Source organism: Tiliqua scincoides, chromosome 2 (assembly GCF_035046505.1).
Source record: "Tiliqua scincoides isolate rTilSci1 chromosome 2, rTilSci1.hap2, whole genome shotgun sequence".
Lineage (NCBI taxonomy): Eukaryota > Metazoa > Chordata > Lepidosauria > Squamata > Scincidae > Tiliqua > Tiliqua scincoides.
The window spans coordinates 33673705-33692503 of record NC_089822.1 but is presented as its reverse complement, the minus strand read 5'-3'; the positions used below and the strand labels follow the sequence as shown (position 1 = coordinate 33692503).

Sequence of the window (18799 nt, the reverse complement as noted above, 5' to 3'; positions counted from 1 at the left end):
CATGTGTACGGCTGTTATTTGTGGATTATAGTTCTGCTTTTAACACCATTCTACCTAGCAGGCTGTTTTTTAAAATGCTAGTTTGGGCATACAGCAAGAGATTTGTCTGTGGATAAAGGACTTTTTGACAAATAGGCCACAGTCAGTTAGGATGAGCTCTTATCATTATATTAAATACAGGAGCTCCCCAAGGCTGTGTGCTGAGCCCCTTTCTCTATTCCCTGTATACACATGTATTGTTCCCCATCACATAACACCAATGAAATTATAAAATTTGCAGACGATACTACAATGGTGGAGCTTGTTAGCGGGAATGATGAGTCTGCTTATAGGAAGGAGGTACAGGAGTTGTTATTGTGGTGTAAAGAAAATAATCTGTCACTTAACATCAGAAAAACTAAAGAACTTATAATTGACTTCCGGAAAAAGAGGGATGTACACACACCATTATACATAAATGGTGAGGAGGTGGAGAGGGTTGCTAGTTTCAAATTCCTAGGTATTTACATCACAGAGGACCTCTCATGGACTATTAACACCAGCATGTTGATAAAAAAGGCACAAAATCGGTTATATTTTCTGAGGAAGCTTGGGAGGTTAAATTTATCACAGCAGCTGCTTGTGTCTTACTATTGTTGCACCACTGACAGTGTCCTAACCTATGATGTCTTGGTGTGGTACAGAAATTGCTCTGCAGGGGACAAAAAAGCTCTGCAGATAATTATTAAGATCACGCAGCACATCATCAACCTTCATCTACCAGTTTTGGAGGACATCTATACATCTCGCTGTCTGCAGAAGTCGCATAGTATTCCGAGAGACCCCTTCCATCCGGCTCATTGAACTGTTGCCTTTGGGTAGATGATACAGCATGCACCACACAATTCCTGAACAGTTTTTATTCCATAGCCATAATTACGTTGAATAAGGCAATATAGTTGTTACCATGCTCCTGGGCATTATGGTCTGTTATACTGTTTTTATATTATGATGCATGCTGTATAGAATGTGTGGGTGAGTGTGTAGAGTGTGATTGTTGGAATTGTAGTATATATTTATGCTTGTATCTCAAAGGTGCATAAATTCCGTTGTGCTGTAGCACAATAATAAAGTTACTACTACTACTACTTTCTAGTGCACATGATTTCTGTTAAGGACTATAAGGACAAAATTCTTTAGTTTCCAAAGATAGTACAGCTTTGCATGACAGTTCTATGAGAGGACATAGTAGGTTTTATAGAAAGTACAGAAATAAAATCTACTCCAATTTTAACAAAAGAATCTGTTATTAGAAATTGAGAAAAAAAGGAACAGAAAGTTCAAATAAACTACCTTTCAATAGGACAGTCACTGCATTTGCTTTATGTAAAAATATATATATAACTTGGATCTGAATGTAGGCTGTTAAAAGGATATAGAAGATGTTTAAGATGTATGTTTTAAAATGACAGCTGTTTCCAGTGCAATATTAATTTAAAGCAGACAACCGTTTTCTGCTTGTTCATTATAATGCTAGTTATATTATACTGTTTATGAATAGTTACAAATTTATACAAAATAGAGAACACAGTGCTAAATTCCAAAGTATTGTATTACCCTTTTGTAAATGTTTATTCAATCAATTTAGAAAATGCATGGGCTGTATTTTTTTTCTTGTTTTACTCAAAAGTTTCATAATATAATCATATTATTAAGGATGTTTATATACAGTTTCACTTTTAAACAAAAAGTTCCCAACATGGTTTACAAACAGCTAGCTAAATGGCTCCATGACCCAAAAGGGCTTTCAATTTTAAAAGATGCAGAACACCAGCAAACAGTCACTAGAAAAGACACAGTGCTGGGATGATGACAGATACTTATCCCCCCCCCCAGCTATGTATAAGAGGCACACCACTTGTAAGTGTCTCTTTGTCCAGTTAGCATCCTTAGTAGACATCTTCATGAATTTCAAATGAAAGGGGAAAAATTCCATTGATACACAATCCTGCTTACTCAGATAGACATAAGAAAATAAAGTCAGAACCATCAATGTTTTTGAAATAAAACCACACTTATTTAATCCTAAACATTTTTATGGGTTTCAAGTAGACAGTTCAGATTGCAGTGAAAGTTAAATATGTAAAATATGTAGAGGAGTATCTTTTACTCCTTTTACTTTTACCCACTTGTGCTCCTTGATCAGAAAAGCAAAGCATAGGAAAGAGTTAAGGGGATTAAGCTTAACTCTTTCCCGTGCTATTTTCCTACTGAACACCAACCCCCAGAAAATAGCTACTTTGGGCAGGAATTCTTGGTGGGAAAACAACCTCTATGCATGCTATGGTCCCAAACAGGAATGGGCCCCATACTGCTGGTTTTGATTAAAGAGATGCTTCTGCTTCTAAGCATACCTCTTAAACATGCATTTCAGGAGAATAGTTTGACACTTAGAGAGCCAAAAGCTGTGAACAGAGTTCTTCATTAGTGTCAATATGTTTTCCAGTGCTTAGTACTGGTCAGTGTCAAGAATACAATGGCAACTCCCTCCCCAAGGCCACAATCAACAGGCAACTGGAGGCTGCCCTGGGTCTGCGTGAAGTGGGGGCAGCATCTGGAGTAGGTAGCATTCTGGAAATTGCTTCCAGCTGCATTCCTTTGAGTCCAGTTTGGAGCCAAACAGAAGCAAAGGCTGGTGGGTAGGCCTAATTTGCAACCCACATTGGTATCACGTTGAGAGGGACCAAGTGGGTTGCAACTGCTATAAGCCAGTGTATCCCAAATTGTGGTTCTCGACCCACCAGTAGGTCGTGACCTGATTGTTGGTGGGTTGTGAAACTAAAACTGACAAACTGATAGCTAGCATGTGTGCATTTACTCACGTGTAGGTGACTGTGCCTCAGTCCAGTTCAAAGGGCAAGCCCAAAGGAACAAGCCAATAGATTGAATTGGGGCCAATGAACACAGGCTCCAAACAACACTCAAGAAGAAAGTCGTCCCCCACCCCCAAGATGACAAGGAAAATGTATTGAGCCCTGTGGAAAGTGAAACTGAGCCAGATATATACATTTACTCATGTGTAGGCAATTGTACCTTGGCTCCTGTTGAAAGCCAGGAGAAGAGAGATGCAAGGCCACCAGAATAGTCCTAAACATGGAGCTCAACAAATGTTCCAGAAGGTGCTCCCCATTGTAAAAAGGATAAAACCAGAAGCTTGAGCAGTTAGTAAGGTGAAACTTTTTTTATTGTTGTTGTGAAGCTAGGTGGGTCCTAACAGAACAGCTATTTTCAACATGCCGCAAATGGTCTGCAGGTGTGCTGTGGGAATTTGTGGGATGTTAGCCCCCACCAGCAGCATAGTGTGCTTTGTCAATTAACAAAAAGCTGATGGTGTGCCTTGACAATTTTAGCACCTTGTCAGTGTGCCCTGAGAAGAAAAATGTTGAAAATCACTTTAATATAGTGTCATTTTAAAAAATGGGTCCTGGTGCTGAAACATTTGAGAACTACTGCTATAAAATATTACTGTCCAATAGAAAAATCTGTTTTACTTTCTGCTAGATCTTGCTTTCCCAATAGCATTTCTGAATTGAGAATTTTGTGGCTCTAAGATATCATAAAAAACTTTACTTTTATCAAAGCTGTCTCTGATGAAGAGTAAATCTTCCACAGAATATTCATCATGTTTTCCTGTCCAAATAGTCAGGGTGTATCTGCAATTAGAATCCCCAAATTTCATTTCACAAAAAATGACACACAGAACTAAAACAAACTAAGCAACTAAAAATAGTATACAATTCATATTTTATATGTCATCAATGTCTTCATAATTACATATTTGAAGTACTTTAATCACCTTACATCTAAATAAAATGATTATTTAAGTATACATAAATCTAACTGTTAAAACTGTTCAGGAATCATTTAAGGGAAATAATTTGTTGAACTGCCTCTCAATACTACATGAGTGCTGGACTGTACAACTGACATACTAATTCAGTAGAACTCAGATGCTCCTAGCTGCCTTTGAAGAACATCACAAGCAGTGCTTCTTGGATGTAGAGGCTTCCCGTTGTCTTCCATGAGATGGTAGTGCTCAATGCACACATGAGACAACAAGTATGAGTTCTGTCCCATCAGAAAATGGGATGCCATTATATGGGGGGGTAGGTGTTCCTGAACTTTGTGCCACATGCTTTACATTAAAATAACCAGCGTATTACAATCAATCAATCTGGTTTCATTTTGTACACTAATTAATAGTTATGGATTTTCTAAAGATATTAATGTAAAAAGACATTTCTAAATGCATTAACACAAAATTAAAAAGTAATTTCCAATAACTTTTTGGAACAACTTGTGTTATTTGCATAGAAATGCAAATAATCAACTGAAAGTATACGGTAAAGTGCCAGAACAAATAGCCAGCTGATACACACCATACCTGTTTGATTGCTGCAATAACCACGTAAGTTCAGATATTGACTGACGCACCAAAGCAGCTCTTACAGGGAATGTAACTGGCTGAATAAGATCTCTACAGACGGCTGCCATCTCTTGCACCATTGCTAAACTGTAACCTACAAAAACAGTGAAGATTCAGGAACTCTATTAGCAATCCAAATGGCAGTACTTGTGTTCAGACATTGTTAAATATTATGTTAACAGAATATTAATTCATGAGAAATATTTTTTTCAGGAAGAAAAAATAAGCAGACAATAAGGCAACCCAAATCTTGCGCCCTGAAAAACACTCTGTTTCATATTCCTGTTGGTTTTTAAGCTTACACAAACACTTCTATTTGCAGTCAGGACGTCCAGAATAATATTTTAAATGGATGAAATTCCAAGGAGACAGATTACAATGTATATGCAGACCTGAGGAGAAATACTCAAAAACATGGATTTTACATGTATATTCTTCAAACCAAATATTAAAGATAGTTTCATACAACTATTTTAATGTAACTAATGCAAAGGCTGCAGTGTGACTATTCTGTGTCTGGCGACCTAGTTTGTGAGTCTTCAGGTGTGTTACAGCTTACCATGTCCTAAAATGTCTAAAATACAGACTGATTAGGGATAAGATAAACAATGATCTCAGTGTATGCTTGAAATATATCAGAAAACTAGGGCACCCCACCAGCCAATAAAATGGTTGACCAACTCCATCTTAAGAAGTTAATTCTAATGGTTTTTCTTTAGTAAAAGGGGGACAGTTATGCATGTAGCACAGCAGGTAACCTTAGACAAGCCAGTATCTCTCTGCTTCCCAGTTGTAATATATAGATTACTTACCTTACAAGATGGTTGTAAAGATTCCATCAAGATAATACATGCATAGTGCTTTATGCACACAAAAAAAGCTAAATCCAAGACAAGTATTATTACTCATTTTTGTGCCTACAGAACAGCCTCTGTCATGAAATTAATGGGCAGGGCACTGTGGTTGGGAAGGCATCAGAGCTCATATGTGTGCAAGGAACATCAAGATAGCATTGATCAACTACCTCCTTTATGAGAACATTACAAGAAAACACAAATGAAATAAAAAAGGGAACTGTATAGGAAAAGGAAAAGAATAGAGATATCTGGGCACTGTTTCCCAGAATGCTCAGTACAAGATGGATGAATTTGAGTGAATCATTATCCAAGGCAGAATATAAATATTTAGTAATCATTCTTACCTTTGTTGCATTTTAGATTAATCCATTCAGTTGTCCATCCCAATGATAAGGTTACATCTGGAAAAAATGATGTCACTGTGCCTAGAAAATTCTTTCCATCAACTACACAATTACTTCCATTTGGTCCAGGGAGAATGTCTGCGTTAATCCAGACAGGTTGCTTAAGATTTATCTCTGCAAGAATCTTCATTGAGGGATTCACAGCTGCTAAGCTAGAAGCACAGAACAACAGGTTTTTAATATATTCATAGAAGAATACTTGTAATACATGTTACATGACCTCCCCATGCCTTCTAGGATAGGTAGAGATAATGCTATCTATTCAAGATTGTATATTCAAGATAGTATTGACAGAACTTAACCTTACAAGCTTATTAATAATGTGAAATTTACAAATCAAACCCTGTGTACCTTTTAAAATCGAGCTTGATGCCTTTGCTGGTGTGTTTCATCTCATTCAGCCACTCTTTTAGTGTGTTATCACTATTTGTTTCTGGTGGGTGAGCCATAATTGGTTTACCACCTCCTTCTCCTTCACAAAGAATAACATCTGCCTCTATCATATGTGCTGCACCTGTTTATTTACAAAAAACGTAAAAGAAAAACAGAGAACAGTGTAACACCATTTTTGAATGGATACAGTTGTTTTTTGTCATTTACTAGAGACAGACTGCTTAATCCAGTGAAGAGAGGTCAGTGAACAAGGACCTTGGAACCACAGGTTTGTATCTCTGCTCACAAAACTAATCGGAGAAGCTATGGGGGAAGCCCCTCTATTTCCAAATTTTTTATCCATTTTCAAAATGGGTCTATTGCATTCATTCAGACCAGGGGTGTCCAAAGTTTTTGGCTGGAGGGCCACATCATCTCTCTGACACTGTGTTGGGGGCTGGGGAAAAAAAGAATTAATTTACATTTAAAATTTGAATAAATTTGCATAAGTTTACATAAATGAATATATTAAAGATGAACTTATATGAATGAATGAAGGTCTTGCAATAGCTCAAGGCCTATAAAAGGCCTTGCACAAAGCAAGGCTGGCCTTTCCTTTGCTGCCTCTGCTGCATCACAGACATGAAACAGCAAGCAGTGGAGGGAGCCCTCATCCCACAGCTCATGCAAGAGGTCAGACAGTCACTCTCACGCTGAGAGCAGTTGCATTGGACCAGTGCAGGCTCCAACAAATCTCTGGAGGGCCAGAAGCTCATTGGAGACTGGAGGCTCCCTGAGGGCCACATTGAGAAGCCTCGAGGGCCGCATGTGGCCCCAGGGTCGGGGTTTGGGCACCCCTGATTCAGACCAATCCTTCAGCTTTCTATTCTTTCCCATTCACACTACTTGAACTGCATTCTTTGAAGGAATGGAAATGGAAATGCTAGTTCAAAACCATGCACCTTCAAAACATTTTGCCCTAAAAAGCATTAAACAGTTGGAAAGTTAATTTGTGAAGGGACACCATATTGAAAAAAACACTAATTACATTCTTTGTTTGCTCAGTGCTGCACACCAGTTCCTTAACAAAATACTTATCAGTTTGCTGCTTTTTAAGGCAAGCAGCTTACTTGCTCATAGAAGCTTTGCATTTTACTGTGCATGTGGGAAATGTTTGTGCATGAGGATGGACTCTCTTACATAGAAACAGTCTCTGTATATACATTATTAGCCCAAACAGCAGACAATGGCTAACAACAACAACAACAACAGTATTTATATACCGCTTTTCAACAAAAAGTTCACAAAGCGGTTTACAGAGAAAATCAAATATCTAATGGCTCCCTGTCCCAAAAGGGCTCACAATCTAAAAAGATGCAAAGGAATACCAGCAGACAGCCACTAGAACAGACAGTGCTGGGGTGAGGTGGGCCAGTTACTCTCCCCCTGCTAAATAAAAGAGGAGCACCCACTTGAAAAAGTGCCTCTTACCCAGTTAGCAGGGGTTATGTGACCCTTATGTGACCATAGGGTCTTATACTGAGTTAGAATATTGGTTCATCTGGGTCAGTATTGTCTACACTGATAGACAGGAGGATATGAAGTCCCAACTCACAAACAGACTTCCACTAGATTTACAGCACAATTCTATGTGTATGTACTCAAAAGCAAAACACATGGAGTTCAACAGTACTTACTGCCAAGTAAACATACCTATAGACATTTTTGTATTGTATTGTAGCCTATAGACATTTATCTGAGAATTAGTCCCACTGAACTCAAGGGAAGCGCAATCGTAACTTGTGCTGGAACAGCCAGGTCAAGTGGCCTGCACTGTATTCAGCACAAGGTAGGTGCCAGCTGGAGGGCAACTCAGGATAATAGGATATTGTCCCTCTTACCCTGAGTAATGCCCCAGTTACCCCATGCGGTTACTTAGATCTGCAACAATCAAATTGCTGGTGCAAATCCAAGCAACCCATGTAAGACACTAAGGCCAGGGACGGGGTTTAGGATTCGGTATGAGGTGCTGCGATTGATCCTACCCCTTTCCAGGCCCAATCCACCTCCCGTTCCTCCCCCCCACAAAAAACACCTTCTCTACCTCATTTTGGCCCCCCCATCACCCTCTCCCACCCCCTGTGTTAGCCTGCCCAGGCCAGCATGAACCTATCCCCTCTGGGAGCCGGTGTGGGCCTCCATGCAGGCCTAGCCAGCTCTTGAGTAGCTGCAAACATGCATTACAGCACATATACAACACTCCTGAGCTGGTGCAGGGAGCCTGTACTGGCTTATCTGACACTCAGAATTGCACTCCAAGTCTTACTTCCAAGTACGCATGCAGACGATTGCATTATTAGTCTCCTTTGCTACCAAACAGCTGAGTACTAGGCAAATGATGGACTGAGGCTACGTATGTACAGAATTGAATCATAGGGCACTAAATGTTACAGGGTAAACATTTTATATGGTGACAAAATATTAAGACTGCAGTTCTGCATACAGCTAGAGCACTTAAATCCCACTAATTTCAATGTCACTTTAAGAGTCTAATTGCTTAGACCAGTGGTTCTCCCTCTTTTTAGAATGAGAATCTGTCAGGACCCATTGGAAGTGATGTCATGACCAGAAGTGACATCATCAAGCAGGAAATTTTTTTAACAATCCTAAACTGCAATCCTACCCACACTTACCCAGAAATAAGTACCATTTACTGTCATTGTTAAAAGAATATACATAGTAGCTTGTTCAAAGTACAGGTCTGTAACATTTCACCGAATCCAGTCACATACCATGGTAGCATCAAGTCTAATATATTCAAAATAAAAATGAATGGGGACCCACATGAAATTGGCATGCAACCCACCTAGTCAGTTCCAACCCACAGTTTGAGAAACACTAGCTTAGACTGTTTAGAGATTTGTTAGTCTGCCTGGAATGTCATTTGCACAGATCCCAGGGAAATGAATGGGAGCTGCACAAGAGCTCTTGTCTCATTCATTCAAACAGTGTTTGCTCAGGATATGTTCCAGATGGTTTTTGTACAAGGTGTTCGGAAAATCTGAATTCATCTTTTGAGCAAATGTTAAGCATTTGAAAATGTTTACATATCTATGGGATGTTAAATCTTCTTTATTCTTCATATATTCAACAATTTCAGCATTAGGAATTTCACAATACCCAGAACAGAAATTACATTATATAAATAGTTATTTAATAATTATTTAATAATTATTAAAAAAATATTGCACTATTAATACCCAAGTGTCTCAAGGAAACATATTAAACCTCCAAAATATTTTGTCCTACATTAGATCCTTATATCCAGTTCCTTATACTCACATGTTCTTAAAAACTACTAGAGGTATGCACTTGCAAATCCCTGGCTGATTTGGCCAGAACACTGAGCAAAGGAGACCGGAGTTCAAATTCCTACTCAGGCACAAGTACACAAGTGCCTGAGCAGGGCACAAAGTTCAGTGGTTTACCTTGGACTAGTCACTATTTCTCAAAACTATCTCCTAAGGTTGTCCCAAGGATATAACGATGAAGAGAACAGAGAACATATGCCATTCTGAGCTTCTTGCAGGAAGATAAAAACATAAATGAACAAAACATCTCTGTGACCATTTCTCATGTACATATCCACATAACAGCATATCCTGACAGGGCAGGTATCTTCTTCCTCTTCTTCAAAGGAGCAGGACATAATTTCAGCTAGAAGTGATAACAAAATAAAATAACCGCTTTCTGCACTTCTCATTTTTGTAAAAACAAAAACAAAAAAAGAAAAACACCAAAATCAGGAAAAAAAAAGTTTTATTTGGTTTTTATTTATTATTTAATGGGGGAATGCATGGGATTCTGGCTGTATCTGCTGAAACTATACCACCTATATTACCTACCTACTACACTTTTAAAGTGATTATAATTTATAATATAATGTAAATTTTGAATAAAAACACACAACACCACTTTCTATGCTTCCACCTTTGGAAAACACTGGAATGCACACACAAAAATAAAACTGTTTTCACCCACCTCTACTTATGGCTGAAGAAAATGGCAGATGCGCTTCAATGTCAGTAAGTGTAAGGTCATGCACATTGGGGCAAAAAATCAAAACTTTACATATAGGCTGATGGGTTCTGAGCTGTCTGTGAGATCAGGAGAGAGATCTTGGGGTGGTGGTAGACAGGTCGATGAAAGTGTCGACCCAATGTGCGGCGGCAGTAAAGAAGGCCAATTCTATGCTTGGGATCATTAGAAAAGGTATTGAGAACAAAACGGCTAATATTATAATGCCGTTGTACAAATCGATGGCAAGGCCACACCTGGAGTATTGTGTCCAGTTCTGGTCACCGCATCTCAAAAAAGACATAGTGGAAATGGAAAAGGTGCAAAAGAGAGCGACTAAGATGATTGCTGGGCTGGGGCACCTTCTTTATGAGGAAAGGCTATGGCGTTTGGGCCTCTTCAGCGTAGAAAAGAGACGCCTGAGGGGGGACATGATTGAGACATACAAAATTATGCCGGGGGTGGACAGAGTGGATAGAGAGATGCTCTTTACATTCTCACATAACACCAGAACCAGGGGACATCCACTAAAATTGAGTGTTGGGAGAGTTAGAACAGACAAAAGAAAATATTTCTTTACTCAGCATGTGGTTGGTCTATGGAACTCCTTGCCACAGGAAGTGGTGATGGCGTCTGGCCTGGACACCTTTAAAAGGGGATTGGACAAGTTTCTAGAGGCAAAATCCATTACGGGTTACAAGCCATGATGTGTATGTGCAACCTCCTGATTTTAGAAATGGGCTATGTCAGAATGCCAGATGCAAGGGAGGGCACCAGGATGAGGTCTCTTGTTATCTGGTGTGCTCCCTGGGGCATTTGGTGGGCCGCTGTGAGATACAGGAAGCTGGACTAGATGGGCCTTTGGCCTGATCCAGTAGGGCTGTTCTTATGTTCTTAAGAAACACGACATTGTGCATGTCGATAGAGATTTTGAAAATTTTGCTTAAGACACATGGTGCAATCATAGATACAGAATTTGGTCTCCTGGCTAAGAACGCATTTAATGTTGTGGCAAGGCTGCCAAGCAACACAATGTCTCTATGATTAGCTTCTCTTCTTCAACAAATCAAACACAATGCTATTGTAGTTTAAATAACCTCAGAATTGTTGAAATTATTATTTCCATGTTATGTTATTAAACTAAAAAAAACACTTTGTTAACAATTGATCACTTTGAAATATATTTTCCAGTGGACACTTACTTTGTATTGCTTCAGTCATTTGTGACTTATTATTTGCTCTATGATACCAGATGATTTCAGCTCCATCTCTTGTCTCAATTTGCTTAATATTCAGGAAATAATCCAGTATATTTTCACTCCAAGACCCTAAGTTAAGAACAGTATGGTGAATAAACATTCATGAAAGAAAGCTTGGGATACCTTATTAATATCCCAATCCTAATCAACTTTTCAGCACCAATGCAGCTGCAATGCAGCCCAAGGTAAGAGAACAAGAATTCCCTTACTTTGAGAAGGCCTCTGTGACTGCCCACCAACCACAGAATGCAGTGCATACCACGTTGCCACAGCTGCATTGGTGCTGGAAAGTTGGTTAGGATTGGGCTGTAAATCACATATGCTCTGTGGCTGGGGTATGCTAATATTATAAAGTAAATAGAAAGAATTCCACCTTGCAGTAAGGATATTGACGCTTAGAACATAAATGAAAAATGAAACCTCTGATCAAAGAAAATACCCCCAAACTCAGGCAGCAAGCAGATCAACACATGTTGATTCAAAGACTGAGGCTAAATTCTCAGTTGAGGCAATAAATTTGTGTTCTGCACAGATTTACCTTCAGTCTGCAGGTAAAAGTATATGCCTCACAGTGCATGCTAAGCATGTCTATTCAGAAAGAAGTGCCATTGTGTTAAATGGGGCTTACTCCCAGGAAAGTGCATATAGGATTGTAGCCTAAATAGTGATCTGTACAAACAATTCTTGCACATAGAAAATTAGATATTAGGAAGAAAGAGTCTAGTGTGCCCCTCAGTCAATCATGTTAATTTGTGTGCATGTTGGAATACTGTATTTACAGAGAAGCCTTCCAACACAGCCTGAACTGGTACAGTCAAGGACACACTAGTTTATCATCTCATCTGCCATTCATGAGACTAAGCCTGAGTTATTATTGGCTCTGATCCTAAACACATTAACCTGAAATTTAATACTGCAGATTTTATTTTTATTACTTATTTTTATTGTTGGTCACTTTGAATTGTTTGTGAATGTTGGAAAGACAGAGCAAAAATATTTTGATAAATAAAATATCCAATTACATGTACTTAGTGCAATGCTATGCATGTACAATTAAATTGCAGTATGCTCAGTGCATGTTCCTACATGCATATGATTGTGACTTTAAGATCAAGGCTCAAAATGAATGAATAAGAAATCATGATTCCCAACATCACTCAGTCCTGTTCAAAGGTTGTGAATAGTTTATCCAAAGGTGATAACTTTGTTTTCCCCATCTGATTCCATTAAGGGAAGCCCCAACATTAAATTAAGAAGGGAACAGGGCTTCCTGATTTTTTTGAAATAGTCATAGGCTGCAATCCTAACCACACTTTCCTGAGAGTAAGCCCCATTGAACAAAATAGGACTTACTTCTGAGTAGACCTGGTTAGTATTGTGCCCATAGTTACAGAAGGACCAAATAACCAGACAGGCTGTTTTGTGTATTAGATATCACCATGTTAGCCAAAGAACAACTATAGCTCCTAGCTCACACCCAGTGATTAAGCATTCAAGTCCACCTGGTTCACTCAGGGAATGAAAGGGGATGGGATGCCCAAATGGTCATCAAACATACAGTGGGACAGGGCAATGATCTAATCCTAATTGAACCAAAGTTATTTAAGGTCAAGCCCAAGGATGCTTCAGTGCACTCCAATTTGGCTTACTCAGGGTTCATCTGTGCACAGATCAATCCTATTAAGTCCCACCCCACCCAACCAATGATGCCATGCCAAAATGTATCCTGTGCAGGAAAGAGTGAGGATCTCCTCTAGGTAAGGGAAGACTAGAGTGGGTTAGCCTCCACAGCGTGAAGAGGTTTACTCAGACCTGTGCTAGTGAATTCACTGTGCAGTTCCACGTGGACTTGCACTGTAGGATTGGGTCCAGGATGGCGGTTGGGATTTGGTGGCCACAATCACTGCCAAACTCACCCTCTTCCCAGACCCATTCTACTCTTCCCCTGCTGCCACCAAGTTCTGCCCTCCCCACAGCCTTGGTAGGTCCTCCAGGATCTTCCAGTGGGTATGGAAAGGCTCCAGCAATTCCACTAGTGCTCTTGCAGTGCACAAGTTTGCACACTGCTGGAGTCTGTTTTATGACTGACATAAGGTAGTCTATGCTGGTGGAACGCGCATTCTGCCAACGTTCAGCCCACACAGTATTGGGCTGTAACTGAAATAAGTCAACCACCATGATTTTACTATAATACATAAAACTTACCAGTTCACACATGATTAATTTAACCTCCAGTTTGTTCAGGTATTCAGCTCTTAAAAAAAGAAATGACTAATAGATGAAAAAAACAGCTCTTGTGATACTGAAGTGCAAGAATACAGTATTTGTGTTGTGTGGGTGTTCTTAGAAACCTCTCTGAACACTTTGATATTTCATTCACTTCAAACAAATTAGTTTGCTGCCGTTACCACAGAAAAATCAGCAACCACATTCCAATTAGTGTTTCATAAAAAATATTTTCTATATTAATTCCTGTACGTAAGCATTGGAAAGCAAAACTCCTGCTGAGATCAAACAACTCTTGAAAGGAAAGTTAGTGGTTTGTGTACATTTCACAGCTTTTTACTTGGAGAAGCCAGAAAATAAAGATAAAACTTCCTTTATAAATATTCCTCTCTGTCATTGTAACATACCACTTATAATTTGTTTGAATTATACTACCTCAGTAGCCTGCTGCCAATAGTTTCATATATTATTTGAAATACTGTGTTTAAAACACTCTTTAACACTTCTGGCCCAATTCTACAAACTAATGACAAAGTACTGTACATTGAATTGGGCATTAGTAAACTCTTCCCTGATACTGTATTGACAACCATACCCAGCTCAGAACCCGGAACCATGGCTGTGATACTGGTAGGGAGCAGATGGAGGGGAGAATGTGATGCAGACAAGCCATAGATAACTCCACAGTGTGTCATCTTCTGAGAAGAGTAAGGGTAAACAAAAGCTTTGCCTGGGAAGTTGGCTCTCTTCCCATTGCCAAGAAGAGATACAGAGACATGTCTAATTTCACCACCTGCACCTTGTCTCATATTTGAAATTGTAACCTGCAATCTCGGGTGCCATATGGTGGTATGGAGCATCCCTAAGTGCATAATGCACCAGGAGAGAAAGCGGCGAAACACAATTTGGTTAGGCAGCAAAAAGGCAGAACAGGAAGGGGACAGTTCCCATTGTGTGCAGTTCATTTACAGTTCCAACAAGAGATGGGTGAAAGACACCAGTCAAAGTAACTACTGGAAGGGGGGAGGGTTTCATAACTCTAAAAATCTTGATTCTTTATTATTCTAAAATACTGTAATCATCTTCCTATTAGAAAAATGCACCTAGAGGACAAAGAAGTGTTCATCCCACTCAAGAGCATTTTAGCTTTTCCAAGGAGGCAGTGAGTTTTTCAGACAGTGGTACCAAATAAGCCCTTTCATGCATAAGCATTTCTCTTTCTGGCACAAAGTTACCCTTTAGGCAGTTACATTAAGGATGCTGGAACAAGTGTATATACGAAAGGGTACTAAAAAAGAAAATTACAAGTCTATCCTCCAAAAGTCAACTTTTAAAACCTGCAGAAACTGTATTTCCAAACACACCTGGACACACATGTATCCTATGCATGCCTACTGAGAAGTAAGTACCATTATAGTCAGTGGGACTTACTCCCAGGTAAGTATGCATAGGATCACACCCTCAACTTTTTCACTTAAACACAAACTATGTCTGAAGTGGGAGCTCACACATAAGAATGCAGGAGCTACATCTGCAATTAGAAAATGTGCATGTTCAATTTTTTTACTCCTTTCTAACCAGGAAAAGTGCTCCTTTGACCTTCCTATGGACTTCCCCCACTTTTCAGGTGTTACATCTCTGACAATGCACATTCAGATGAGCAGCTATTTATTGGGGGAAAAGCAGACCACAGTAACACCTACTCAAGGTGCCTGTCAGGCTGAGATGAGCACTGCCCAGATACAGCATTCTGGCCAGTCAGGAAGAGACAGACATGGGAGTAAGTCCTACTGTGGGACTTCTGAACAAACATACAGAAAATCATGAGGCAAGTCTGTACAAACCCCCCTTATCAGATGCAGTTTAAAGCAGTGTTTCTCAACGTTTGTGCCATACCACTTCACATGGTCCACCTTTGAAGTACCACTGGAAGTGACCAGTTACCAGTTACCTCTGGCTTGGGAGGCCAGATGCAATGGACAAACACCAGTAAGAGGCTCAGGGTGGACAGGAGGGCTTTTGTGAGTGCAGAAAAGCATGCTTTGGAGCTCTGCCCACCAAGCTGAGCCTCCCACCACTGTTCATTGAGTTGCATTCCTGGGCTCACTGTCGGGCGGCAGGTGTCCTGGGGTCCTGTTCGTACCCCCAGACACCACCTCAAGTACCACTGGTGGTACCTGTACTGTACCAATGGTTGAAAAACACTAATCTAGAGCTTTTTCATTGCACCTAGGAATATCTTTTCCTTCTTTTTCTGGAGGAGAACTGAGAAGTTTGCTTACTGCTTTGTCCCACTTTAGTTGGTCCTATTAAGGGGATCCTTTACTGTAACTTTTGAAATTTTTTCTAATGGACCAGAACTGCCTGCAATGCAGGGATGCGCAGTAGGAGGGGAGGCAAATGAGGCAGAGCATCCCCACTGGAGTTCTTTGAAAAGCACCGCTGCATGTGAGGTGCCTAAGCACCCACAACACACACTCCACAGGTTGCTTGTGGGTGATTGGGCGCCTCACATGGGGGCGTCGGCGCTTTTGAAGGACACCAGTGCGGAGGCTCTGTGGTTGTGGGTGCTTGGGTGTCTCACACAGTGGCGAGGGTGCTTTTCAAAGGACTCCAGTGGGGAGGCTCTGCCTCACCTGCACATGGATTGTGGGCGCTTGGGTGCCTCACGCAGCGGCGGCGCTTTTCGAAGGACTTCTGTGGGGAGGCTCTGCTTCACCTGCGTGGGGTGCTTGGGTGCCTCACATGGGATGTTTGGGGTGCTTTTCGAAGTACTCCTGAGGGGAGGCTCTGCTTCACCTGCCTCCCCACCCACCCTCCGACCCACCGCACTTGCCTGCTACAGTGTATTTCTGTAGCTGAACACCAAGTTTCCCTCTCTTGAGCCTGCCTCAACTAGGCTGCTGCCTTTCCGCTTCCGAAAGGAAGATTAACCACACACAGCCCTTACTGCCACTCAGACTGGGCGCCCTCACGCAGGACAAACCCGCCCGCGCTGGCCTTCCAGGGGCTCGCAGGACCAGCCTGAGTGGAGGAAAGTAGTCCCGGCGTTCTATGAGGCCGCGCATGGTTCTTACCCTGTCCACCCGCCTCCATGCTGGACCGAACCGCCGAAGGTTTGCAGGCCACAAAGCAGCGCGCGAGTAGACGCGGACAGCGCTTCGTAGCTGTGTGACGTATCCTTCCGCCCACTCGACGGCGGGCATTGCGGGAGATACTCTCCCAGCTCTTGGGACTACTTCCTGGTTTGTGAACCGCTCTGTGTTAAACGCCTTCCTTAATGCGTGTTATTCCCTCTCCTGCTGCCTTGCTTTGAAGGGCTGGAGGTGTCAGGTCAAGCAAGCACAGCCCTCTGTGTTGTCACTACAGACCTTGAACTCCCACCAGTGTGAGCTGGACCCCAGTTCGCAGGCAGGAAGGTCACTGGGTGACTTACAGCCCAATGCTATGCATGTCTACTCAGAAGTAAGTTCCACTGTGTTCAATGGGGCCTACTCCCAGGAAAGCATACTATATCCACTTACCTGGGATCCAGGGACATGCTGTGGATGGGGAGGCAGGTGAGGCAGAGCCTCCCCACTGGAGTCCTTGGAAAAGCACAGCTGCTGTGTGAGGCACCCAAGCACCCACAAGCTCCTCACACTCTCCATGCTCTGTGCATGGGTTGTGGGTACTTGGGCACCTCACACTGCGGCAGTGCATTTTGAAGGACTCCAGTGGGAAGGCTGTGCCTCACTTGCCTCCCCACCCACTGCATGTCCCTGCTGGGAAGTTTTGAAAGCATTGTGTGCTTTCAACTAGAAGCATCCTTTTTTTTCCAGCAATAGGCAGAGGGGACCCTGGTCCTAGTCAGAACACATGGGAAGGGGAGGTTATCTCTTTCCTTTGTGCTGGTTTCTGTTGAAAACTGCCCTCTGAAGCAGCTACAGCAGTGTTTCTCACATGGTGGGTCAGGACTCAGTAGGTGGGTCTGGAGCAAATTTCAGTCGGGTTGCCATTCATTTCAATGTGTATTTTATTTTTAATATATTTGACTTGATGCTACCAGGGTATGTGACTGCATTTGGGGAAATGTGACAGATCTATCTATACTTTCAACAGGCTACTATGTATATCCTTTTAACAATGGCAATCAATGGGGCTTACTCTGGGGTAAGTGTAGATAGGATTGCAGTCTTTGGGATGTTTGGGGAAATTTTTTTAAGCAGATCAGCAACTGCTTGGGAGAGTTAGGAGGGTTCTTCATTTTAAATAATTTTTTTAACTTATCCGTATACCAAATTTTTAATTTACTCACTTTGATTTTGTCATATGGGGTTATTAAAAATTTTTCTGCATAATGATGTCACTTCTGGCCATGATATCACTACCAGGGTAATGACATCCCTTCCATAGGGTCCTGGTGTTAAAAAGTTTGAGAACAACTGAGCTACACTAGTTGCTGTAAAAAAAGGAAGAGTTGTTACAGTGACAATTTTCAGAAGTGTGGGCAAAAGAACCACCCTCCCATCTTTGCACTACTGATTAGATCAGCCCCACGCAACGGTTTTCATGACAGAAACACCTTCAGTTGGAAGCATGCTTAAGCATGCATCAGCCAAGGATTCATTTAATACTTGGAATACAAACATGGCATGGGCAGGATCTCAAAGCTACTTCATATGTATGCAAGGACATGGGCATTCCCAAGGGGATTCTTTCCTTTTTTTTTTTTTTAAACAGTCACCATATCATAATACCCTTGGGTCTGCATCTTACATGAGGATTACATTCAGAGGTTGGCAAAGCGAGTTCTTCAAAGTCAAAACTGCATATAAGTAAAAAATCTCTTAAATCCAACAACTATGTACTGTCTTGTTAAAAACTAAAAGTACTAAGGAAACAGCAACTTCGTTCTCTCATTTCAGGTTCACAGTGAGAAACACACAGAGTAAGTGGAATGGCAGGTGGAATTGCCTGCACTATTTACATTGTTTTTCACTAGGGTGGGAAAGCACATATACTTTAATTCGCACAAGTCAGTCACATATGAGTACCTTTGCTCAACAATATGTTTTAAAGTTCCCTCAATTTCTAGAGTAGCTTGCTGAAAAGTGTGTGTGTGGAGGTTATTGGATAAACAAAGACCCTTTAGGTGTG

At 41.0% G+C, this 18799-nt stretch overlaps 1 protein-coding gene across 1 annotated transcript; it reads right to left on the bottom strand.

The window, feature by feature from the left end:
- Positions 1 to 1603: 1603 nt before the first annotated feature.
- Positions 1604 to 16816, bottom strand: FAM151B (family with sequence similarity 151 member B). The gene is made up of 6 exons (XM_066616802.1): positions 16738 to 16816; positions 11378 to 11503; positions 6078 to 6240; positions 5667 to 5878; positions 4424 to 4559; positions 1604 to 3692 (listed from the first exon to the last, which is right to left on the bottom strand). Exons 1-6 carry the CDS (start codon positions 16754 to 16756, stop codon positions 3527 to 3529), a joined length of 822 nt encoding a protein of 273 aa, XP_066472899.1. The 5' UTR covers positions 16757 to 16816; the 3' UTR covers positions 1604 to 3526.
- Positions 16817 to 18799: the final 1983 nt, after the last annotated feature.